Source organism: Gadus macrocephalus, chromosome 4, assembly GCF_031168955.1.
Source record: "Gadus macrocephalus chromosome 4, ASM3116895v1".
NCBI classification, from domain to species: domain Eukaryota; kingdom Metazoa; phylum Chordata; class Actinopteri; order Gadiformes; family Gadidae; genus Gadus; species Gadus macrocephalus.
Genome location: NC_082385.1, coordinates 23,277,116 through 23,299,721, shown reverse-complemented (window position 1 = coordinate 23,299,721; position 22,606 = coordinate 23,277,116). Strand labels below are relative to the sequence as shown.

At 42.5% G+C, this 22,606-nt stretch overlaps 1 protein-coding gene and 1 long non-coding RNA gene across 3 annotated transcripts; both read left to right on the top strand.

Moving 5' to 3' along the window:
* Nucleotides 1-109: 109 nt before the first annotated feature.
* LOC132456370 (carboxy-terminal domain RNA polymerase II polypeptide A small phosphatase 1-like) lies at nucleotides 110-22,290 on the top strand. Of its 2 annotated transcripts, XM_060050712.1 has the most exons (7): nucleotides 114-653; nucleotides 8,740-8,882; nucleotides 9,351-9,452; nucleotides 9,886-9,942; nucleotides 10,382-10,474; nucleotides 19,204-19,389; nucleotides 19,926-22,290. In XM_060050712.1, the coding sequence occupies exons 1-7, from the start codon at nucleotides 440-442 to the stop codon at nucleotides 20,052-20,054; spliced, it is 924 nt and encodes a 307-aa protein (XP_059906695.1). In that variant the 5' UTR covers nucleotides 114-439; the 3' UTR covers nucleotides 20,055-22,290. The 2 variants fall into 2 exon arrangements, with proteins under 2 accessions (XP_059906696.1, XP_059906695.1); XM_060050713.1 differs by lacking the exon at nucleotides 9,886-9,942 and having other exon boundaries at nucleotides 110-653.
* On the top strand, nucleotides 660-3,477 carry LOC132456372 (uncharacterized). Its single transcript, XR_009525452.1, has 2 exons — nucleotides 660-2,501; nucleotides 2,674-3,477. It is a non-coding gene; the product is annotated as an uncharacterized LOC132456372 (long non-coding RNA).
* Nucleotides 22,291-22,606: the final 316 nt, after the last annotated feature.

The following is a 22,606-nucleotide window of genomic DNA, read 5'->3' as shown; positions in this document are numbered from 1 at the left end:
AAATGAGCAACACACTTTGTAAATGAAGAGAACAATGTAGGTTCTTTTCATTCCAGTCAGTTCGTTTTTTTGTTGTTTGTAAACAACAACATCAAAGGGAGATAAACTGAAATAATTGGGTGATTAACATGTTTTACACATAAGCGGGATGTTGAAGACATGTAAGACAGTAGTAACGAAGTTCTGACAACTTTAAGGGACCTTCCTACAAGTTGTATACCGAGGAGAAAGTGACGTATCCGTCCGCGTTCAGACCGCGCTCCGCTTTAAGGGACTTTAAGGGGCGCCCTGAAACCGTCCATCCCCTTGTTTGTGTGTTGAAATTGAAAGCGTTCAACTCCATGTTGAATCAAAGTTGATAAGTACTTTTTCTAATGATTTATGATACTCGTAATCCGTGCTAAAAACAATGACGAGTACGTAATCGAATGGACGCGATATGCTTCGTGCGCAGTCTTCCAGGAAGTTCGAGCTTTTGCGTCTGTTATGTTTAACGCAGTCCGGCGCGCGGGGAATATCGGCGAATAGAAAAGAAGACTTTTCGGCGAATTTAGGTAACTCGGGATTGAAACTTGATGTCATGGCCAATCCGTCTTCCATAATTACGCAAATTAGTTGCGATGAAGAGGCGAACAAGGCGGCCCGCGAAAAGGGTAAGTTTGCGTTAACTTTGCGCGCGACGCGTCACGGTTGTTTTGCATGAACTTCCGAACTCGCGGAGCGGCGGCTCGCTACAAAGTATCGCTGTTACAATGTTACATGTTTACACACACACATGCATAACCAGGATGACTTTGTGTTAAAAAATAGTTTCTCAGATTTCACTTCTATTAAATTCATGAACTTCAGCAGATATGAACTGCAAGCATACGTTTGACTAATATTAAAACCTGGCATAAAAAATACAGTGGCATTATAGTGCAGTGAAAGTATTTAAAATTCAAAACGCCTCCAGGTCCTGTAGGCCTGTCTGCATCTGTGGGAATGAGAAGGTTTCCGGAATGCAGCCTGCTTTGCCCACTGGCCTACTGGTTACACACAGGGAATAATGCTACATAGCCTACTATAGATCCTACTGGTTATACACAGGGAATAAAGCTACATGCTATAGATCCCACTCACTATTATTATAACTTTTTTTATTAAAGGTTTCATCAAGTAGCCCGTAACTAGTGTGTTGGTAGGCCTAAAAAGCTATACTGTTGTGGCATTCAAGGGTTTACTAACATGTCAGTTTAAACCGGTATTGGTTCATCTCTTTACACAGATATGAGAACTACTTTTCCAACTATCACCAATGATAATGCACTGCACCAAATGAATAGAGTGTACAGACTAATTTCTAAAATAGTGTTGAAAACTACAGAGCAACTTCTACATTTCCTTGTCTTTGATCAGAGGTTTTTAACTAAAACATTGTGTAGCTTTGAATGCATTCGTCCACAGTTCGGGACAGTGAGGTCGGGGAAGGTGTTAGTCCGGTGGATGGTGACACCAGGGCCCATGCAGTGACTGGTTAAGAAGTGTGTGCTGCAGGGTGGAACTTGCTCCATAGTCCCACCGCCGTTACATAATGCTGGATTTGCTTCTCCTAGTAAACACAGGGCTGCTCGCTGGTGGGCCTCAATGCTGCCTGCACCACCTCTCACCAAATCAGACAAGTGCAGTAATAAAACTCTGAGTAACGTGTACTGCTGCTTTCAAGAGCCGCCCTGTCTGAGTATTAAGGGGTGTTTAAAGGTGCCATGACATGCTATTTTATGGATGCTTTAATATAGGTATTAGTGGGCCACTAACACAGTATTCAAACTAAAAGACGTTCCCGAAATTCAGCCGTGGTGCAGAGTTACAGCCACTCCGAGCCAGTCGCATATTGAGGTTCCCCCAAATGCGCTGTTTTGGTGTCTGTAGCTATAATGCAAATGAGGAGGAGCGAGGCGGGTCAAGGAGGAGGGTGGGGGTGTGGCCCTGAGCAGCTTGCAGCCACGGTACCATGCGCTCTGTTTACAGTGGATGTATCGCAATGGCGAGGAGCACACAGCCTTTAGCCGTGTTCTGTAAATATTCTAGAACACACGGGAGTCCTGGAGCTCTATATCTAAATAATATCATAGCCTACATAGATATATATATCATATAATATATATTATCGTTTGAATCTCAAACGACCGCGTTGGGTTCTCCGACGTTCCTGGTTCTTCCACGTCCACATCAATCTGAAGTAGACTGAACCCCAACATGGAGGAGAAAGGGATTGTTGCCGGGCAGCGCTTAGGCACCTCCGCCTCCTGCAGCGCCGAGGCGGTGGTCCCTCGGCAGCGGGAAGCGTGGCTCAAGCGGGAGATATTCGCCGTTAACAATCCCTTTTTCCTCCATGTCGTGGCTCATGTTCTTGAGGGAGTCAAAGCCAAAGTTCCTTTCCCCCAATTCATTCAACCATGGCTGAGATAACCCCCACTACGAGTCTCGTTGTAGAAATACCAGAGACGAGAGTCCGACGTGTTATAATAATAATAATAATAATACATTTAATTTAGAGGCGCCTTTCAAGACACCCAAGGTCACCTTACAGAGCATATAGTCATCATTCAAAACTATGTAAAACAGACTAGGAATAAAAGGAAAACAGAGGTTAAACATGAAGAATAATAATAATTAATAACACTCAAAAAGACTTATGCGCCATAACACCAAAAGCAGAACGTTATCCAAATAACAAGGAAGTGTACAACACTTGCGTTACAGTCCTGGAGCTCTATATCTAAATTATATCATAATACATAGATATCTATATCATATAATACATATTATCCCAGCCAAAAGCTGTGTGCGCCTCCAGACGATATTCTGAATCACAAACGACTTCGTCGGCTCCGACGTCTCTGGTTCTTCCACTTTCACATCAATCTGAAGTAGACTGAACCGCACGCTGCCTGCTGCCTGCTGCCGGCTGCCCGCTGCCGGGTGGTGGTGCCTCGCGGCAACCGGCGGCATGTTGCAGTTCATGTACTTCAGGGAGTCAAAGCCAAAGTTCCTTTCCCCCAATTCCTTCTCAACCATGGCTGAGATATCCCCCACCACAGTCTTGTTGTGGAAATACAAGAGACGTCAAAGAACCGACAAGAAACACTTGCATTGCAGTGTGTGTATTCACACACACACACACACACACACACACACACACACACACACACACACACACACACACACACATGTGGCGCTCGCACGGTCGTGTCTCATTGGCGGGCCAACGTCTCTGGGCGGGCCAGGCAGAGTAAGGGGAGGAGCTTAGATGCTATGTGACGACATAAGAAACCACATTCAAAATCAGCGCGCTTGAGCCTTAGTTTTTTTCAAAGGAGAGCAGAACACCTAGTGCTCGTTTTACACCGAACGCAAGTTTTAGCCACTGGGGGACCATAGGCAGGCTAGGGGAACTCATATTTATGTTAGAAAACCTCATAAAGTGAGATTTTCATGCCATGGTACCTTTAAAGGATCGCGTCTCGACACTCGTGAGAAAGGCCTGTGATCCGAGCTATCGGTTATAGGAAGAGAACAGAAAACATTCCATCCACCGAATGAGGATAAACGGGCCAGCTTCCGGAAGGCATTCCCTCCAGGAGATAGTTTATCAGCTTATCAGTTGATTATCAGGACATACCTAGTGAGGCGCTGGGATCAGAGGTCATGCAGGGGAAAGGACACATGTTGCTCAGAAAGGGATTCCAAAGTTTCTGTTTAGTTCAGAATTACTACTACTTCTACTGTACTGTAGTAGTACTACTTCTACTACTACTACTGTTACTGCTCCTTTACGAGTACTACTGCTACTTTACTTCTACTATACTACTACTACTACTACTACCACTACCCTATTGTACTACTACTACTACTACTACACCAACAGTACTTGTATTGTGATTTTAATGAACTATTTGTTTATAACTTATTGTTCTTCACCGATCACTTGACCAGTGATACGTTCTGTGGTAGTAGATTAAACAGGGATAACGTTTTTTCTGCCCCGTATCTTCAGTTAGTGACATAAAAGTGGCTTGTTATGTTAGGTCAGTGAGGTCTGCATGTATGAAGGATGTGATGCAATTGATTTAATGCATTGGCGACGCGTACTGAAAGAGGAATTTACCAGATTGGGCAATGATTGTTTACATTTTGCGTGTGTGTGTGTGTGTGTGTGTGTGTGTGTGTGTGTGTGTGTGTGTGTGTGTGTGTGTGTGTGTGTGTGTGTGTGTGTGTGTGTGTGTGTGTGTGTGTGTGTGTGTGTGTGCAGGGCCGTTGCACCAAATCCTGGGCCCCTATACAAGAGGTACTGATGGCCCCCCCCCCCCCCCCGAATTCCCCATACCAGCCCCTTGCGCTGAATTGTTGACGGGGGGGGGGGGGCGACGTGGGAGTTCTGTCTCAAGTCATTTGTATAAGTATGTTTTTAACACTTTGAGGAACATTGATGAAAAAACGGAAGCAGACAAGTGGGCATTTTGTTTTAATGGCAACGGTTCACCGCGTGTTCAAACAGATCACATTATTTTTCTTGTATCTCATGTCAGCGTTGCCTTTAAATAAATAACTCAATGTTTTGTTTTACTTTGACGCCGAACACGAGTTAGCTACAGTACTCCGCAGACGGTCAAGGTTTTCTCTGAGCCGTCTGTTCGCTCTGAAGCGGAGTTTCTCCATCACAAACAAATGTTTCTGAATCCTAGTTGGACAGTAGTCTGGACGGAGTCAATGAGTGCTTTAATATTCTTTTCTAAGGCACATTCCGACCCGCAGAACGCACCTCAAACTGCTTTTCACTCACAACAAAACAAAACAATAGTCAAAAGAATAAAATCTAAATGTTAAATGGTAATCTACTAAAACACTAAATTTATTTAGATAAAAAAGTATTGGAAATGACAATAGGTATCCACAGTGACACTGTTATTGCCTAGTTAAAAGTAGAATTAAATAAGTCAGCTGATTTCAATAAAACAAACAAACACACTCAAATAACCCCTTAAAGGCACCCAGTGCAACTTTATGTAAACATTCAATGAAAAATAAACATTCAATTTCTAGTCTTTTTTACACTTAGTAAGTTTCAATAACTCCATACCATTACATATCGACATTCAAGGAGCAAAGATGAGACGTCGTTGTGTGGTGAGAACTGATAGAAAATCGTAACCAACAACAATCGCCGGTGGGGAGAAGCCATTTTTCCATTGACTGGAAGCCTGCTTTATTTATTGTAGGTTACAAAAAATAAAGAAAATGGCGGCATTGTTGTTGTTATCGATTTTGTATCAGTTCTCACCACACAACGACGTCTCATCTTTGCTGCTTAAATGTCGGTATGTAATGGTATGGAGTTATTGAAACTTACTACGTGTAAAAAAGACTAGAAATTGAATGTTTATTTTTAAGCCTCGAAAGTTGCACTGGGTGCCTTTAAACAAAGCAATGTCACGTGAAAGCATATCCCTAAATGAGCTCTGTAACTGTACCTTTATCACACGTGATCTATTCCACAGCAAGCAAAGCATCCGAGAATACTCCTCACACACACACACAGCAGAGCCAGGGCCTCGCTGGTCCTCCAAACCCAAGGCCCCTTCCTCACTTCCTGCCCTGATATGCTGCTGTTTCCTCTTCCTGTGCACCGAGACCACCGACTGCAGAAAGGAGGCCAGGTTCATAGTGAGGTCATGTCCAATAAGGGAGAGGAATGGAATGGGAGAGGAGGAGGAGGAGGGAGGGGGTGGGGGGAGAGGAGAAGGAGGGGGAGAGGAGGAGGAGGAGGAGGGGCAAGAAGTTGGAAGGGAAGGGGGAGAGAATTTGGAAGGGGAGGGGGGAGGAGGAGGAGAACAAAAAACACAGGGTGTAGTGTGTTGGCAGCCTGGTCACGTAGCACCCAGAGAGGAACAGAGGGACTCACTTGAAATGACAAACAGTTTTAATTGGCTCTTTCAAATTCCTGAGCAACCTTGAAAGAGTGTTTTAGTTCCAGGTAGATGGAGGAAACGTGTAGCCTGGCTACTACCAGACCAAGCCAATCGTAGGTGCACGTTGGTCTGGGGAAGCTGCTGTCATTTTCTTCAGCACAAGAGGCGTGATCAACGGGCCTAGTTCAACTGACTCTGTACGCGATTGGCTGCTTGCCGTCGCTTCCCTGTCGTCATTGTGTTAAATCAGCCAATAGCGCGCCAGGGGGAAAAGCCAGCTTGGTGATTGGCTCTGTCACACTAAATTTGTACCGGCTGCCAAATTTGTACCGGGCGCGTCATCCATACGTAATCCACTCCAAATCTGCCTGGCAACAGATCGCGTCGAATGACTGAAAGGTTCACGAACATTCGCGAACCTTCTATCTAGCGATCCGTTATCTGTATTGTGCTATTTCGTCCTTGACCTGCTTTAAACACTCAGTTTACTTGCTAAATTTGATTAAACAATTAAATACAATACAAATATAAAGTAAAAACAAGTGTTATTATATAGGAAATGTATCCTTGTTCATGTGTTTATTGGTGCAGGTGTTGTGTGTTTTACCGTAGTGGTGACAGGGAGGGAGTAGGGAGGGTCTGTCTCTCATGTCCGGGACGGGAGAGATCTGGGGATAGGGGTTGGACCGATGACATCATTGTTATTGTTTCGCACGCTCCCTGTCACGTGCGGAACCAGCCGAGGCCGTGGAAACCAGGAAGCAGGAAGACCATATATGGACATGAGAGTCCTCTGATTGATGAATTCTTCCACTGCTAAAAATAGGAGGGTATTGTTAGCTGAGCGGTGGAATGACAAGGAGTGGAGAAAAAAATTATTTGTGCATTGCATGAACTGATCTAAAATGGACAAAGTGATAAAGGCAGAAGTGGCAGCAAAAAAAAACTAAAAACTAAGGCTGCATCCGAATACCTAGTACATACTATTTCTGTCTAGTGTCTACTACTTGACCATACTACACTTGACTGTGTAGTACGGTCTACAGACATGCGTAGAACGCCTCCGAAACTCCACCGGATGTTTGGAGATGACGTATCTCCCCCCAGATGGCGGCAAATTTTACCTGTTTTCCGTCTTGTTATCGTTGCTATTAAATAAAAAAAATTCTCTTTCTACGCGAATGGCTCTTGAAATGGATATCTCTGCTAGAAGGCGTCGTCGTCGGTCATCTCGTAGAGCGACTTACCGGCAGGTTATGTTGTATATATGTGGACATTTGGTAAGTCATTTTTTTGGAATAATAATGATACATTTACTGATTTACAGTTATTTGTTACTCCGTGAAAAAGATTGATTGACGATTGAAGTTAATTTTTCCTTTTTTTATTGAACACACACACACACACACACACACACACACACACACACACACACACACACACACACACACACACACACACACACACACACACACACACACACACACACACACACACACACACACACACACACACACACACACACACACACACACACACACACACACACACACACACACACACACACACACACACACACACAAATAAAAAGCCGCTGTTGGTGGTGTCGGGTCAGCCATCTCTTCTTCGTTTGTTACCAGGCTCCTGTTGCATTGTGGGATAGCGTAGTGTGGTCCGTGGTTCACTTTGGCGGTAGTATGCATTCGAAAACGACTTCCGTACTACAGAATGCATACTAGAGTATTCGGACGCGCTAGATTTTTCGCATACTACAAAATGCATACTATATAGTATGCAAGTACGAGTATTCGGATGCAGCCTAAGTGTTTAGTTTTTGGTCAGCCATTCAATTTCATGTTTTCCATGAAAACTCACATTTTCATTCAACAGTTTTCAGCTGTTTTCTAATCATCAATTAGCCTTTTAACACGATTAGCTAAGCTAACCATTAGAACACAGGAGTGATGGTTGCTGGAAATGGGCCTCTGTGCACCTATGTAGATATTCCATTAAAATCAGCCGTTTCCAGGTAGAATAGTCATTTACCAGATTTACAATGTCTAGACTTTTTTCGGACTTATTTAATGTTATCTTCATTGAAAGAAAAACAACGTAGTGTATCTCAGACTATATCTATTTTCGAAACATTTGATGGTTTGGGGTTGTGACATCCTCTGAAATGGCTCAAACCAACAAGGGCAGACAGTTTTTTTCTAAACACCAACATATCAGATCATTCAGTGTTCCTCTAAAACATTTCCCGATGTGAGACTACGTTAATTGTTCCTCCAAACCATGTATACATGCTGTGTTCCTCTTTTGAAAATGTCAGACTCTATTTGTGTGCGACTAAAACATCAACATGTTTCAGAGTTCACTTGTGTGCCTCTAAATGTTAGCATATGTCAGCATTTCTTTCTCCCTAAAACATTCCCCGCATTATATTTATTTTTTTCAAATTTTGATAAACCCAAACAATCTGTTTTCACGTTCGATTTTTATAGAGAATACTTTTCATGCGTACATTATGTACGTAAGTACCAACCTCTTTCCCAATAACTTAACCTCCTCCCTTTAAGAAAAGTATCATACAAAAATCGTGTGTGTGAAATTAACACTCTGTGGTCATTTCCTGGCCTTAGATAAGGAATACTTCTCCTAATTTGATGTTATATGGTAATAATCTAAATACTTCAACCCTAAACACGGAACCAGGTTAGCCATTAAGGAGTGTGTTTGTACTGGCTCAACCCCACCGGCTGGTGTCTGACGGTGTTGTTCCCCCCAGGCTCCACCTCCTCGGTGTCCAGTAAGAAGCCCAGGAGCCGGGGCCTGTTCTCCAGCCTGCTGTGCTGCCTCTGCAAGGACCCGCCGCAGCCCTTGCCCGTCAACAACAACGCCCCCCTCCTGGTGGAGGAGAACGGGGCCAAGGTGAGACCCCGGCTCACTTCACCTCCTGAAGGGAGGCCCCCGCTAGCTTTGTAGCTTAGCATGTCAGGTCTTATCTGGCAAAGGTTTCCCGCCCTTTTGTAGGAACACTTGGACAAAACAAGGAGCGTGTTGTTTAGTTTTTGATTTGTTTGTGTAAATAGTGTTCCGGTTTCAGCTGGCTGGGAGTAGCGGTCGCAGACTTCATTGATTTGGTTTGTGTGGTAAAAGATTACTTGACCCCGTTCAGAATTTACAAATTTGAAGCTTGGAATTGTTTTTCTTTTCCAATTCGAGCCACCAGAGGCTGCTAGTGGGGCGACGTATAGAGTCCAGGTTTAAAAGATAGCAGATTGTGTTATACCTTTAATAATATTCATATGGTTACGTAAGTGTACTTAATGACACCTTTCAAATTATGATTTCAGAGGTTCTTCTTACTTAAAGATTTGCCCTGGTTTATTTTATAAGGTCCAAGTCAAGCCGCTGCTGCCTTCAATCAAATCTAAGGATTCCGGAAAGATCTGCGTTGTTCTGGACCTGGACGAGACGCTTGTCCACAGCTCCTTCAAGGTGACAGCAAAATGCCCGTCATAGTAAAGGGATACAAATTCCCACAAATTCATTCAGTTCGTTTTTTTAACAGGAAGTCTTGGGACAAATTTAGGACGTTTATTTTGTTTAAAACATTTCACAAGATCGTTACACACCACATACACAAAGTCAACCTTTGACGTGATGACTTCTTACAGACTGGTTATTCTTTAATTTATCTATTTTTCTTATTTATCTATAACTTCCCTCCTAACAAAGTTTGTAGCCTCCAACTGAAGTCACCAGTTATAATAAGAAGAGTCAAACATTTGAATCAACATGATCTCTTCATATTATTTTCTATCTATAGCCTTAAAGGGAGAGAAAACGATTCTCACCACTTTCCTACGAATGCCATCGTGTGAATGTGCCTTTAGCTCATTTGAAATTTACATTTTACTTTATTTACCAGCCGGTAAACAACGCTGACTTCATCATCCCAGTGGAGATAGATGGGACGGTGCACCAGGTATGGTCTTCAACTAAACCTTTTAACCTTCTCTGCTGTTACATACATATAGAAGGAAAAATTACAGAAAATGAACTCTGGGTGGTTGGTTTGTTTTTGAAGTAGCAGTGAATTCTGGGCCGGGCCTGGTTCAAGTAATCCAGGATAGGTTTGTTCTGACAAGCAGTAAAGCCTATTCAGGATGACTTGTTTCAGGAACGCCGCCCTCACTCCACGCCACGGAAAGACGAGAATCGAGACCAGGGGTCTCTACCCCCTGGGTAACCTGGACACAATGAAGGAACATTTGTGTTTAGTGTTATTTTTATTCTGTTGTGCTGTTGTGTTGTGGTCCAATCTCCTGCAGTTCGGCACTCAAATTCACAAAACAAGGACATCCGAAGGTCACTCGGTAATCCCAACCTCTTGTTCCCCTCATGCCTGGTCTCCTGTGATCCAGGTGTATGTGCTGAAGCGCCCCCATGTGGACGAGTTCCTCAAGAGGATGGGCGAGCTTTTCGAGTGTGTGCTGTTCACCGCCAGTCTGGCCAAGGTAGGAGCCGACAGCCTCCTTCTTTCAAACCCTCTCCGACCGCCGGGCCTCGAGGCATCGGACGATCAAATGCATGTACACAATGAACTCAGAGTGGGAATGGAAGGGTTAATGTACACAATGAACTCAGAATGGGAATGGAAGGGTTAATGTACACAATGAACTCAGAGTGGGAATGGAAGGGTTAATGTACACACTGAACTCATAGTGGGAATGGAAGGGTTAATGTACACAATGAACCCATAGTGGGAATGGAAGGGTTAATGTACATAATGAACTCATAGTGGGAATGGAGGGGTTAATGTACATAATGAACTCATAGTGGGAATGGAAGGGTTAATGTACACATGCTATGGTGGATCAAATGCACATGTATAGAATCAATGGGTTGATTACTTGTGTATGTATACTATTGAATGATTGCTTCATCATTAATGCACGTCACTTGGCACTTAATTTACGCACTTATTGTATGTTTTACGTCCTGGCAATTAATGTACACCCTGATTGTATGTCGTACTTATGGTGCTATCCATTTGTATGGTACACCGGTACGTCCAACCTGCTCCAGCGAGAATGTGACGTAATTTTCTGTTTTGCAGCACTTATAGCATCCCCGTTTCTCATTGTAATTGTTAGCTACATTAGCCTATTTAATGATAATAATAATAATAAATTAAATTTATATAGCGAACCAGTTCGAAAACAAACAACACAACTTGACATTGTATAGGGCTGCAGGATATATCGGCTATGTAAGATATATCGATATAATTTCCAAGGGGATACAAGATTTGATAATATTGTTTATATCGATATATGCCTTAAAATGGACAGTTTCCGCCTCAAGCGTCTGTGTTTGTCTTGGAGACTGTGTGAGACGCCTCATTCCCGCCAAGACAACATGCATGGAGGATACCGGTAAAGAAAACGTGACGGCGGCATGAGACGAAATTGTTTCGAAGAGGAGAACCAACGGCTCCGTAATATGGAAATGGTTCAGGTTTAAAAAAACAGATGAGCAGCAGCTGCAGGTCATCTGTAGAGAGTGTAGCAAAACCGGTAAAAGTGGAAGCACGACAAATCTGTTCCACCATTTACAGCAGCGGCACAATGAGCAGTATGGGGAATGAGTAAAACTCTGTGGCTGTGCTGCTGCCTGCTGCATCACCGGCCCCGACAGCTTCTTCTGCCCTGAAACCAGGGCCGGCGTTCGGCATAGGCGACCTTGGCGATCGCCTAGGGTGGCCCTCTGGTGGCACCCTTAATTAATTAATTAAAATATACGAAAAAAGCGAAATTAAACCAAACATGTTCCCAAATGGAACGGAGAAGGAAGGGGGGTAGCTAATGTGTGTAACCTACAGCTTTTCTTTTTTTTGCACAGGTGATTATTTTGTTAAGAAGATGAAAAACTGGCAGCTATTTGTGTAACCTTCAAAGTCTTCCATTCTGTTGAAAATAACGATACAAAAACACATGTTGCAGTCATACTGATCTGTGTTTTAATAAAAGTGCTTGCAACACCTCACATGTGGCTTTTGACTTACAAAAAAAACATCTAACCCACTCTATAGAAAATATCAAGATATATATCGTAGATCGCCATTCAGCCCAAAAATATCGGGATATCATATTTTGCCCACATCGTGTAGCCCTAATTGCATGCACAGCAAGACTGTGCAATGCATAAATTGGTGACCGGAATAAAGTAGCAATGTAATCAAGGGTGTAAGAGCATTTAAAATCTAAATTAAAGGTCTCATGGCATGCTACTATGGATGCTTATATATAGGTGTTAGTGGGCCCTTAATACAGTATTTGAAGACGTTCAAGAATTACAGCCGCTACGAGCCAGTCCCAAAATGAGCTTTCCAGAAACGTGCCGTTTTTTAGAGGCGGGTCAAGGTGGAAGGTTGGGGTGTGGCCCTGAGCAGCTTGCGGCAGCGGTACCATGCGCTCGTGTTTACAGTGGACGTATCGCAATGACGAGGCACACACAGCTTTTGGCCGAGTTCTGTAAATATTCTAGAATACTCCAGGTGCTCCAGCGGGAGTCCTGGAGCTCTATCTCTAAATAATATCATATTATACAAAGATATCTATATCATATAAGATATATTATCATGGCCAAAAGCTGTGTGCGCCTCCAGACGATATTATGAATCTCAAACGACAGCGCCGGGTTCTCCGACGTCTCTGGTTCTTCCACATCAATCTGAAGTAGACTGATCCACGACATGGAGGAGAAAGGGATTGTTGCCCACGATTGTTGACACCGACCTGCGGCGGTGTTGCCTCGCAGCGGGCAGCGGGGCTCCGGCGGGAGACAATCGCGTGCAAGAAGTTCATGTACTTCAGGGAGTCAAAGCCAAAGTTCCTTTCCCCCGATTCCTTCTCAACCATGGCTGAGATAACCCCCACTACCAGTCTCGTTGTGGAAATACCAGAGACGTCAGAGAACCCGACGAGTTATGCGCGATAACACCAACAGCAGAACGGTTATCCAAATAACAAATAAATGTACAACAGTCGTAGCTCATTGTCTCTTTGGCATGCCAAATTCTCTGGGCGGGCAAAGCAGAGTAACCAAATTCGAAATCGGAGCGTCTGAGCTTTCATTTTTCAAAGACGTAGCAGGATACCTAGTGCTCGTTTTACATCAAACGCCATTTCTAGCTACTGGGGGACCATAGGCAGGCTAGGGGAACTCATTTTAATGTAAGAAAACCTTATAAAGTGAAATTTTCATGCCATGGGACCTTTTTAAAACGACCAACGTTGTCAAAATACAAAGAAAAATATAGTTGCAAGTAGCCATGACGGGGTCCGACAGATGACCGTTTGACCGATAGTATGACTGAATTATGACCAACAGTATGACCGACAGTACGACAGTATGACCGACAGTTTGCCAGTTTAACCGACCGTATGACCGTATGATCGACAGTATGAACAACAGTATGACAGTATGACCGACAGTACGACCGACAGCATGACAATATGGCCAACAGTATGACAGTATGACCGACAGTATGACAATATGACCGACAGGATGACCGACAGTATGACAATATGACCGACAGTATGAACGTATGACCGTCAGTATGACAGTATGACCGTATGATCGAACTTAAGACCGTATGACCGACAGTATAAATGTATGACTGACAGTATGACCGGATGACTGACGGTATGACTGTATGAGCGACAATATGACTGTATGTGACTCAAAACTCATCTGTTCAGAGTTCATCTCGACTCTGCATAGCTACCCAGCCCCATCCGGCCACCATTGTATGTTGTACGTCCTGGCACTTAATGTACACACTTAAACTCCATTCCACTTATTCATAGTACTTAATTGTGTAACATCTGCAGTAGCTGCTAGCACTGCTTTACACGGGGAATGGGTTAGGCTAGCGATTGTTAGTACTTGCACTTGGCTCTATGAACATCTTTACTGTACTGACAGCGATATAGTGTTTCACTTTTTATGACAAATGTACTTATTGTACGTCGCTTTGGATAAAAGCGTCTGCTAAATGCCCTAACTGTAAATGTATGACCGACAGTTTGACCGACAGTATGACCGTGAGATGTAATCGGCTAGGGCAGGGGTTTTCAAAGTGTGAGAGAGTGAGCCCCCCCTCAGAGAAAAAAATTCAGCTGAGCCCCCACCCCCCAATTTTTTTTTCTAAATACCTGTGTTTTGAAAGCTATTTTAATTATTTTACACATTTCAAACATCTCCGATCATAATTTTAAAACATTTGGAACATATTTTTGAAACATTTGAAACAAATTTTTTAACATATTTCTGAAACATTACAACATCTTTTTGCGTTTTTAAACAACACAATTTAACAACTTTATCTAAGCATGTTTTAGCTTTTTTAAATACATTTGAACATCTTAAAGGCACCCAGTGCAACTTTATGTAAACATTCAATGAAAAATAAACATTCAATTTCTAGTCTTTATTACACGTAGTAAGTTTCAATAACTCCATACCATTACATATCGACATTCAAGGAGCAAAGATGAGACGTCGTTGTGTGGTGAGAACTGATAGAAAATCGTAAACAACAACAATCGCCGGCGGGGAGAAGCCATTTTTCCATTGACTGGAAGCCTGCTTTATTTATTGTAGGTTACAAAAAATAAAGAAAATGGCGGCATTGTTGTTGTTATCGATTTTGTATCAGTTCTCACCACACAACGACGTCTCATCTTTGCTGCTTAAATGTCGGTATGTAATGGTATGGAGTTATTGAAACTTACTACGTGTAAAAAAGACTAGAAATTGAATGTTTATTTTTAAGCCTCGAAAGTTGCACTGGGTGCCTTTAATCTGTGTAAACTGCCAGTTTACAGATTCATTCAGGGTCCCCGACTCTGAATTTTCTGAGTCGAATCAGATCTGCCTTTTCAGTCCAGAGATTCGACTCTTCGGCGGGGTTTGTTTACCGGCTATGGTGACCTAAATTATTATAAGCAACTGAAAACGACGCCGGTTTGAAACTAAAACTGTGATTCTGAAAAAAGTATAAATGCTATCAAAATTCCGTTTAGATAGTATTGAAGATACAAGTGTGTAGATTTGTTTAATGGTTTGAACGATGGTAAACGGTTGAAAAAGGAATGAGTTACGATGTCTAGAAGTAGGTGTATCAGAATGGGCTGACGTCTTCAATGAAAACAGCTGAAAACGAAGCGGTATGAAACTAAAACTGTGATTCTGAAGACATTTTAAATGATATTGAAATTCTGTTTAGATATTATTGAAGATACAAGTGTGTAGATTTGTTAAATGGTTTGCACGAAGATAAACGGTTGAAAATTGATTTAGTTATTATCAGTGGTTAATTTGAGCCGGATCCTGCCGGAACAAGATCCGGCACCTCTTAATTTTGGCCTCCCTGTGTTCTTATTTGGGCAGATCCGGTACCTCTCATATAAAAAATAAAAAATAAAAAATTGTTAAAATAATAATATGCATACATACATTTACAGAACAAATCCTAAGAATTTCATGTTGTTTATTAAGATTTAACGTCATTTGAAAATGTCGGAGATCTGTTGACGCACTGAAAGGAGCGGGCCAACATTTACCACGCCCGACAGTTTTGAAATTCGCCGCAGCTGAGGAGCAAGCAGCGAGGACACATGCATGTGCGCCACGCACAAGTTAATATAAATTACGATAAATTAAATATCACAGAGCAGGATTGTGAACGTTTACAATTTCTCTTGTCAATTTACAATCGGCAAAATGTGCCAGCGTTGGCCGACTAACTCTTTTTAATTAAGATATTGAACCTCAGCGCCTCCTCTTTGCAACGGAATTTGTTTAAGATAAAAACATTTAATTGAACATACACACATTAAAACAGATATTTTAGTTTTTAAATAAATAGTTGGAAACTAAAATTCATGTTTCCCACAGTGTGCCTCTCTGGCATTGAGCGGGTCTTCAGGATCGCACTCTGCACAACCCAGTCGTTGAAAAAGTCACGGTCAAGCACGACTCCGTAACCGACGCTTTCCAAGCATCGTGGTGATGGCAACATTCTCCGCTAAGGACAGGATCTCACAGAGGGAGGCTGCTGCGTCGCTGTACATTTTCTCCAGCCGCACAGTCCTAATTTGGCGACATGGCACTGCGTAATCTGACTCGAGAAATGCGATCAGATCGCGGAAGACTAACGCGTCACATCTCTGGAAAAGACTGTCGTATTTAAAATAGCATGCATATATGCATCAGTTATATTCTCAATTTAATTTAGAGAGCAATCCCAGCAAAGTATTTAGGTTAACTCTATAAGAGACTGGGATTAGTGTGTGTCTGAAAGGGGGGGGGGCATGCCATCACGATGGTGGCCCTCCATCCTGATGTCAGTCAGCCATCACGACGGACGATGACATCGTTCATCGGCACAACCCTAGTAGGCAGTGTATTTTTCTTTGTTCCATTACCTCTAACCCCCGTACTAAGTCGCCGGATCCACCCCCCGTCTGCGTTCCGGGACCTCCCACTTTACAAATTAAGCACTGGTTATTATGTTACTTCTACAGTTGAAGTACGACAGATGATTTGAATCATCGTCTTTCAGGGTTTTTTTCCAATAGTATCTGTCTGCGTCCTGCAAGACGGAGGCGTAACTTGTAGTAGGAGGCGTAACTTGTACTAGGAGGCGTAACTTGTTCTTTTCTAATGCTGCTATCCATTTTGATGGTAGGCTGGTACGAACGACCAGCTTCAGCGAGAACGTGACGTATTTCCCTTGCTCCAGCCTTCCAGTTTGCTATTTGTGTCCGACGAGTTTAAGAAGAAAACTATTTTGGAAAAAAGAAATAATCCAGTGTATAATGGTTGCCAGCCTTTACAGAAACATTAACATTGCAAGCCTTTTACATTGCAATAATATTTTGCCATTTTCGCAAATTTTTATTTCAACAAGTGCTGTCGTGTTTCTGTCGAGCCACGAGGGGTAGTAGCGGGCTAGTCATCATTAGCAACATAGCCTCTTTGGCAAACCAGCTTGAAAACACAACTTTACATTGAATTTCACGCAAAGCAAGACCTTAAATTGGTGACCGGATTAAAGCAGCAATGAAATCAAGTGTGTAAGAGGATTTAAAATCGACATTACAACCCCCAACGTGGTACAAATACAAAGAAAATACAGCTCGATCCCCATTGACTATGGGCGCAGCCATCTTGTTTGCTAGTTGTACAGATCTGCTCGCTCTACTTTGAAAGCGACGAGATACTACGACCGAAAGGGGGCGTGCCTCAGTGAAATGCCGCAAGAAAGCTGGGAGATTGGCGACTTTACCACTTCGTACATCCAAATAGATAGCAGCATTAATCGCGGTCCATGCGAGATCTTTCTCTTTTCGCGGTAAACAAAAAGCGTTGTAAATCACGGTTCACACGAGATCTTCATTGAAGTCGGGTCTTCCGATATTCATGACGGTAAGTACATTTAAGGCCTAATATTTGAGGTCCGAGTTGCGGTCATTTATGTACCCGCGCACCACTGCTACATACAGATCACTTCCGCGATATAGAAAAGTACTAGACACGCCTCCGACTACAAGTTACACCTCCGACTACATGTTAAGCCTCATTGTGCAAGTTACGCCTCCTTCGACTACAAGTTACGCCTCCTACTACAAGTTACGCCTCCGTCTTGCAGGACGCAGACAGACCCAACTCGTTTTTTCGGGTTTATTTTTTTCTCACGTCGCACGTGAAGAACTCTGGCGCCCCCCAGGGGGGGCACGCCCCACAGTTTGAAAACCACTGGGCTAGGGGGCTACATGACGTCCGTCTCGGTAATCGGTAATAACGACGGCTGGTGGAATGAACTGCAGCATTATGCACGTACGCGGACGTAATCGGCCAGGTGGCTACATGACGACTGTATCTGCTAGGTGGCTACATGACGGCCGTCTCGTAATCGGTGATAACGGTGGCTGGTGGAATGAACTCCAGCGTTATGCGAGTACGCGGCAAGAATTGCAGTTTTTATTGTAAGTGGGCGGAATGGTAAATAAAGTCATTGTTGTTTGACATCCCCCTGAGGTCAAAGGTCACCAAATTGTTTGACTGTCCCCAGAATGATGTCATGAGTCTATGTACCAAGTTTGGCTATGATATGTTAAAGAGATGCTGAGAACAGGCTTACTTCCTGTTTGGCGGCTTTGCCGTCAAGTTTGATTGGCTGTCAAGGCCAAACGGTTTTGAATTAGAAAAAGCTGTTTGGCACGTTTGTTCGGCTTGGTCTGAAGATCATATAGGGCATGGTATAATAATAAGAATTCATACAAAAACAATAGGTTGTCTCGCAACTTCGTTGCTTGACACCCAAATATAGTTGCAAGCAACCATAACGGGGTCCTACTGTCTGACTGCATGACCGACAGTAAGACCATGTGACTGACCGTATGACAGACAGTATGACCGTATGACAGAGAGTATGACCCTATGACCATCAGTATGATCGACAGTATGACCGTATGACCAACAGTATGACCTTCAGTATGACCGACAGTATGAACGTATGACCGACAGTATGACTGTATGACCGACATTATGACCGTATGATCGACCGTGTGACCGACAGTATGACCGACAGTAAGATAGGGTTCCTACGGATTTCGTAGGACCCCTAATAATAATACTAACGATTACAATAGGGTTCCTATGGATTTCGTAGGACCCCTAATAATTTTCTTTACGGGAGCAGCCATTTTTGTTGTTGAGTCGTACTGTCAGCTTCACTGAACTCGGTCTACTCTCAGAACTACGTGTGGGAGGGATTATACTACGACCAAAAGGGGGTGTGCCTCCTTGAAATGCTGCAAGAAAGTTGGGAGATTTACACCTTACGACTCGTACGGATGGACGTACCATACAAATGGATAGCACCATTAGTTATAGTACTTAGTTGTGTAGTGTCTTACCCTCGCTATCTTTGTTGTATACGGGGAATTGGTTAACCTAGCGATTGTTGTTGCTTGGCACTTGGATCTACGAACATCCTTACTGTACCTACAGCGATATATAGTTGTTTCACCTTCTTCTGACAAATGTACTTATTGTAGGACGCTTTGGATAAAAGTGTCTGCTAAATGCCCTGAATGTAAATGTAAATGAAGCTGAGAGGTCTTTTTCCTCCTCCTCACTTGACGCCTTCTTTCCTCGCGGTGCGCTCCAGTACGCCGACCCCGTGTCGGACCTCCTGGACAAGTGGGGGGCCTTCCGCAGTCGCCTGTTCCGGGAGTCTTGCGTCTTCCACCGGGGGAACTACGTGAAGGACCTGAGCCGGCTGGGCCGCGACCTGGACAAGGTCATCATCGTGGACAACTCCCCGGCCTCGTACGTCTTCCACCCCGACAACGCGGTACGTCACGTACACCCGGTCAGAAACAGAATCAGAATCAGAGATACTTCTTTTATATCAAGAGTACAATTCTTAGGCTTAGTTCCTCAACACACATAGCAGCAACCAAACAAGATAAAGTCAATGAAGATAAGTCTAAATAAAATATGTAAAAATAGGTAATAGCATTGATCACAATAATAGTACAAATTCAATAAAGTAAGTAAATTAGAAACATCGGCTCTCGTGGTTTTTTACATTTTCGTATGAAAATGCGGTTTGATTTGTTTTAAATCTTTCCATACGACACTTTTATTGACGCCATTGTTTCTGCATTTTCGGTATTGGTTTTGATGTGGCTTATTAAAATCTATCAAATTGGTTAAATACTGAAATAATAAGGCTATGCTAGGCTTATCAGTACTGTAGAACTGTAGAAGACAACTTTGACTAAATTAACTGAATAACTCTTTTAAGAAGTTACCATTTTATGTTTTTTGCCTGGATGCTAAAATCTATTGCTTAAAGCTATAACCGGCCATCTTGCTTGTACGCAGGTGCCTGTGGCGTCATGGTTCGAGGACATGTCAGACACGGAGCTGTTGGACCTCATCCCCTTCTTTGAGCATCTGAGCAAAGTGGACAATGTCTACACTTTCCTCAAGCAGCACGGAGCCGATAGCTAGCAGTGTTAGCTAGCAAATGTAGCTGGCAACATAATCTAGCAATATTAGCATCTCGATCCTGGAGAGAGAAAAGAAAATACATTTCCTAGTCTACACATCTTTTAGACAACACGAGTTGAAGATGTGAACAACACGTATGTGCTCCACACACATGCCAATCCCTGAGAGAGACCTAAAATCCAAAGTGAACCCTCTTTGACAGTTGGAACTATTAACGCAGAGGTTTTCACTGTTCCACCACCGCCCCCTGGTAGTGGAAAAACATATATATCACTGCCACCTCACTCCGCCTTGTCGATTCCCTTTCGAAACCTGCCACAAACCAGCGGATATAAATGCATGCGTGGACGCACGAATGGATCTACAAGGACAGCGATCAATGTCATCGTTTCTTTGAAATTCCTATAAGTTCAAAGTAAGGTGGTATACCTTTTAAACAGACAGTGGGGTACCTGGACGTTACAATCCCATGCGAATGAAGCACAAATCCGAAATACTGGATTGATATATAGTAATTCTATGGACTGGTTATTGTAGATTGAATAGGTGGATAGATTGATTGCGTCAATGCAAGGGTGATTGTGGGATTGGGTGTTCTGTTGACATTCAAAATTGAATTATTTGTCAAAATTGTGTTATTCGTCTTGTTTCCATCTGTAGTTTTCTTACTTTGTTAGTTTTTTTACAGTCTCTTGTTGTCCTTTGTGTTGGTCATGTATGATAGTATACTTTTTAGTCAAGCAAATGTGATTTCAATGTAACACTCTTTAAGGAAAAATATATGTGGTCAACATGTTGTTTGCAAACTTTCCCAATTTAAAAAAAAAAAACGAAAGTCTTAACATCTGTGTCAAAGCTTGAATCTTAGGAGTTTTGTTGAATAGCAATAGGGTTTATAAAACTCGCTTGACGCCATAAACTGGACAGCACTTTATGGAGCTAATCTGTAGATCTGTTTTTTGTCGGTTGCACATGTACTCGTGAGACAGTTTGTTTATCGCCGTTGTTGACTTCAGCACCAGCATCAAAAGGAACCGGGTTTCAATGCGGTTCAGGGTTCTTCTGTCCTATAGATAACGATAGATATACAGTCCAAATGGACACTAACTTAGGCGATAATTACACTAAAAGTGCAAGTACTGGGCCAGTACAGTTCAAAGGCTGCATAAACAATGTGGCCTTGATTGTTTTGGATTGGAAAGGTGTTAAGTTAACAGATGTTGCAGATTAATGATTCCAGAAATTAGAGAATTTGAATGGTCCTGATGGGTATCGTATGACTTTATACATGCGTATAAATGTATATATATGTGGGTAAATCTTTCTGTTCATGGCTACCATTGATTTGGACATCAGCAGGTATTTGATGTGTCACATGACCACAAACAAAACTTGAATTTAAGGACTGCATTTGAATGGCAATCAAAAGAAAGTTGGCTTTTCTTTCACACAATGCTAAATCCTTTGTCCCCTTGTTTTGGTAAATTATTCTGATGAACCTCCTGTATATAATGTTGTGATTTCTCTCTCACGGTGGTACTCACGGTGGAAAAAAACTGCATTCTCACTTTTGGAGCTTTGGGCTGGATCGCAGACAGGTTTACTGAGTAAAGCCACTACGGTGGCCAGCAAGGACAGATATTCAAAAATGCTCAAACTCAACGATTATTGTTCGATTTCTTTAGCATGCAAATTCCTGTCAATAATTGTTTTAGTTTTTTTATAATGACACTGATTGTATTTCAAATTGTTAGTGACAAATGGAAATGTCATCTTGCAGGCACTCGTTGGTGCCAGTCCAATAGTCACAATACAAAAGTTTGCTTCCTGCATTAATATCGAACTGGTGGATGCCAGCAAGTATTTAAAAGGATAGAGATCATCATGTGGAGCACAAGTCCTGCAACTGTGCTTGTGTATTTTTTTTTAGGAAAACCTGGCGATTTTGAAGAGAGGTTTGATAGTAGAATTCATGTACCTCAAAATCGTACATCTAAAAAAAGAAAACAGTTTTGACATTAAGGGGCCCATTGGCTGTCCGAACTACTCATCTAATATGTTGGTGTATTTAGGCGTTGCGCAGTAACGACGTTAATATATGGATCATTGGTGGTATCACTGGGACCATGATGAAAACCCACCTAACCCTCATGTTTTTCTGTTATTTTTCTCTTTTTCATACCAAATTGTATCAAAAGTAATTTTCTTTTCCATAAATTCTAAATTCCCACAGAAAGTTGCGATGTTGTGCTTTTACTTTGAATTCTCTCTGGTGGATCCGATCATGTGATTTTTTTCAATCACCAATGGACATCTCCTGATTAATGAACAATTTATACAAAAAGGGTTAGAGTTCATCACATGCTGACATCAGATATTGGAAGAGACATGTAGCTTTCGGAAATTGATACATAGCAATAAAGATCCTTCAGTTCGTGCACATTTCATTACGATTGAATTACCCTTTAAAATAATCTGATAACTAAATATAACCGGTAAGGAATTAAGTTGAAGGGCTTTGTGTTGGGAGACCAACACAATCAACAACACAC

What these genes read in the sequence shown, in the direction of transcription:
- LOC132456370 (XM_060050712.1), top strand. Translation starts at nt 440, where the DNA reads ATGCTTCGTGCGCAGTCTTCCAGGAAGTTCGAGCTTTTGCGTCTGTTA. An exon ending in TTGTCCACAGCTCCTTCAAG is followed by an intron (nt 9,453 to 9,885) that starts GTGACAGCAAAA and finishes TTTATTTACCAG; the next exon opens with CCGGTAAACAACGCTGACTT. An exon ending in TCACCGCCAGTCTGGCCAAG is followed by an intron (nt 10,475 to 19,203) that starts GTAGGAGCCGAC and finishes GGTGCGCTCCAG; the next exon opens with TACGCCGACCCCGTGTCGGA.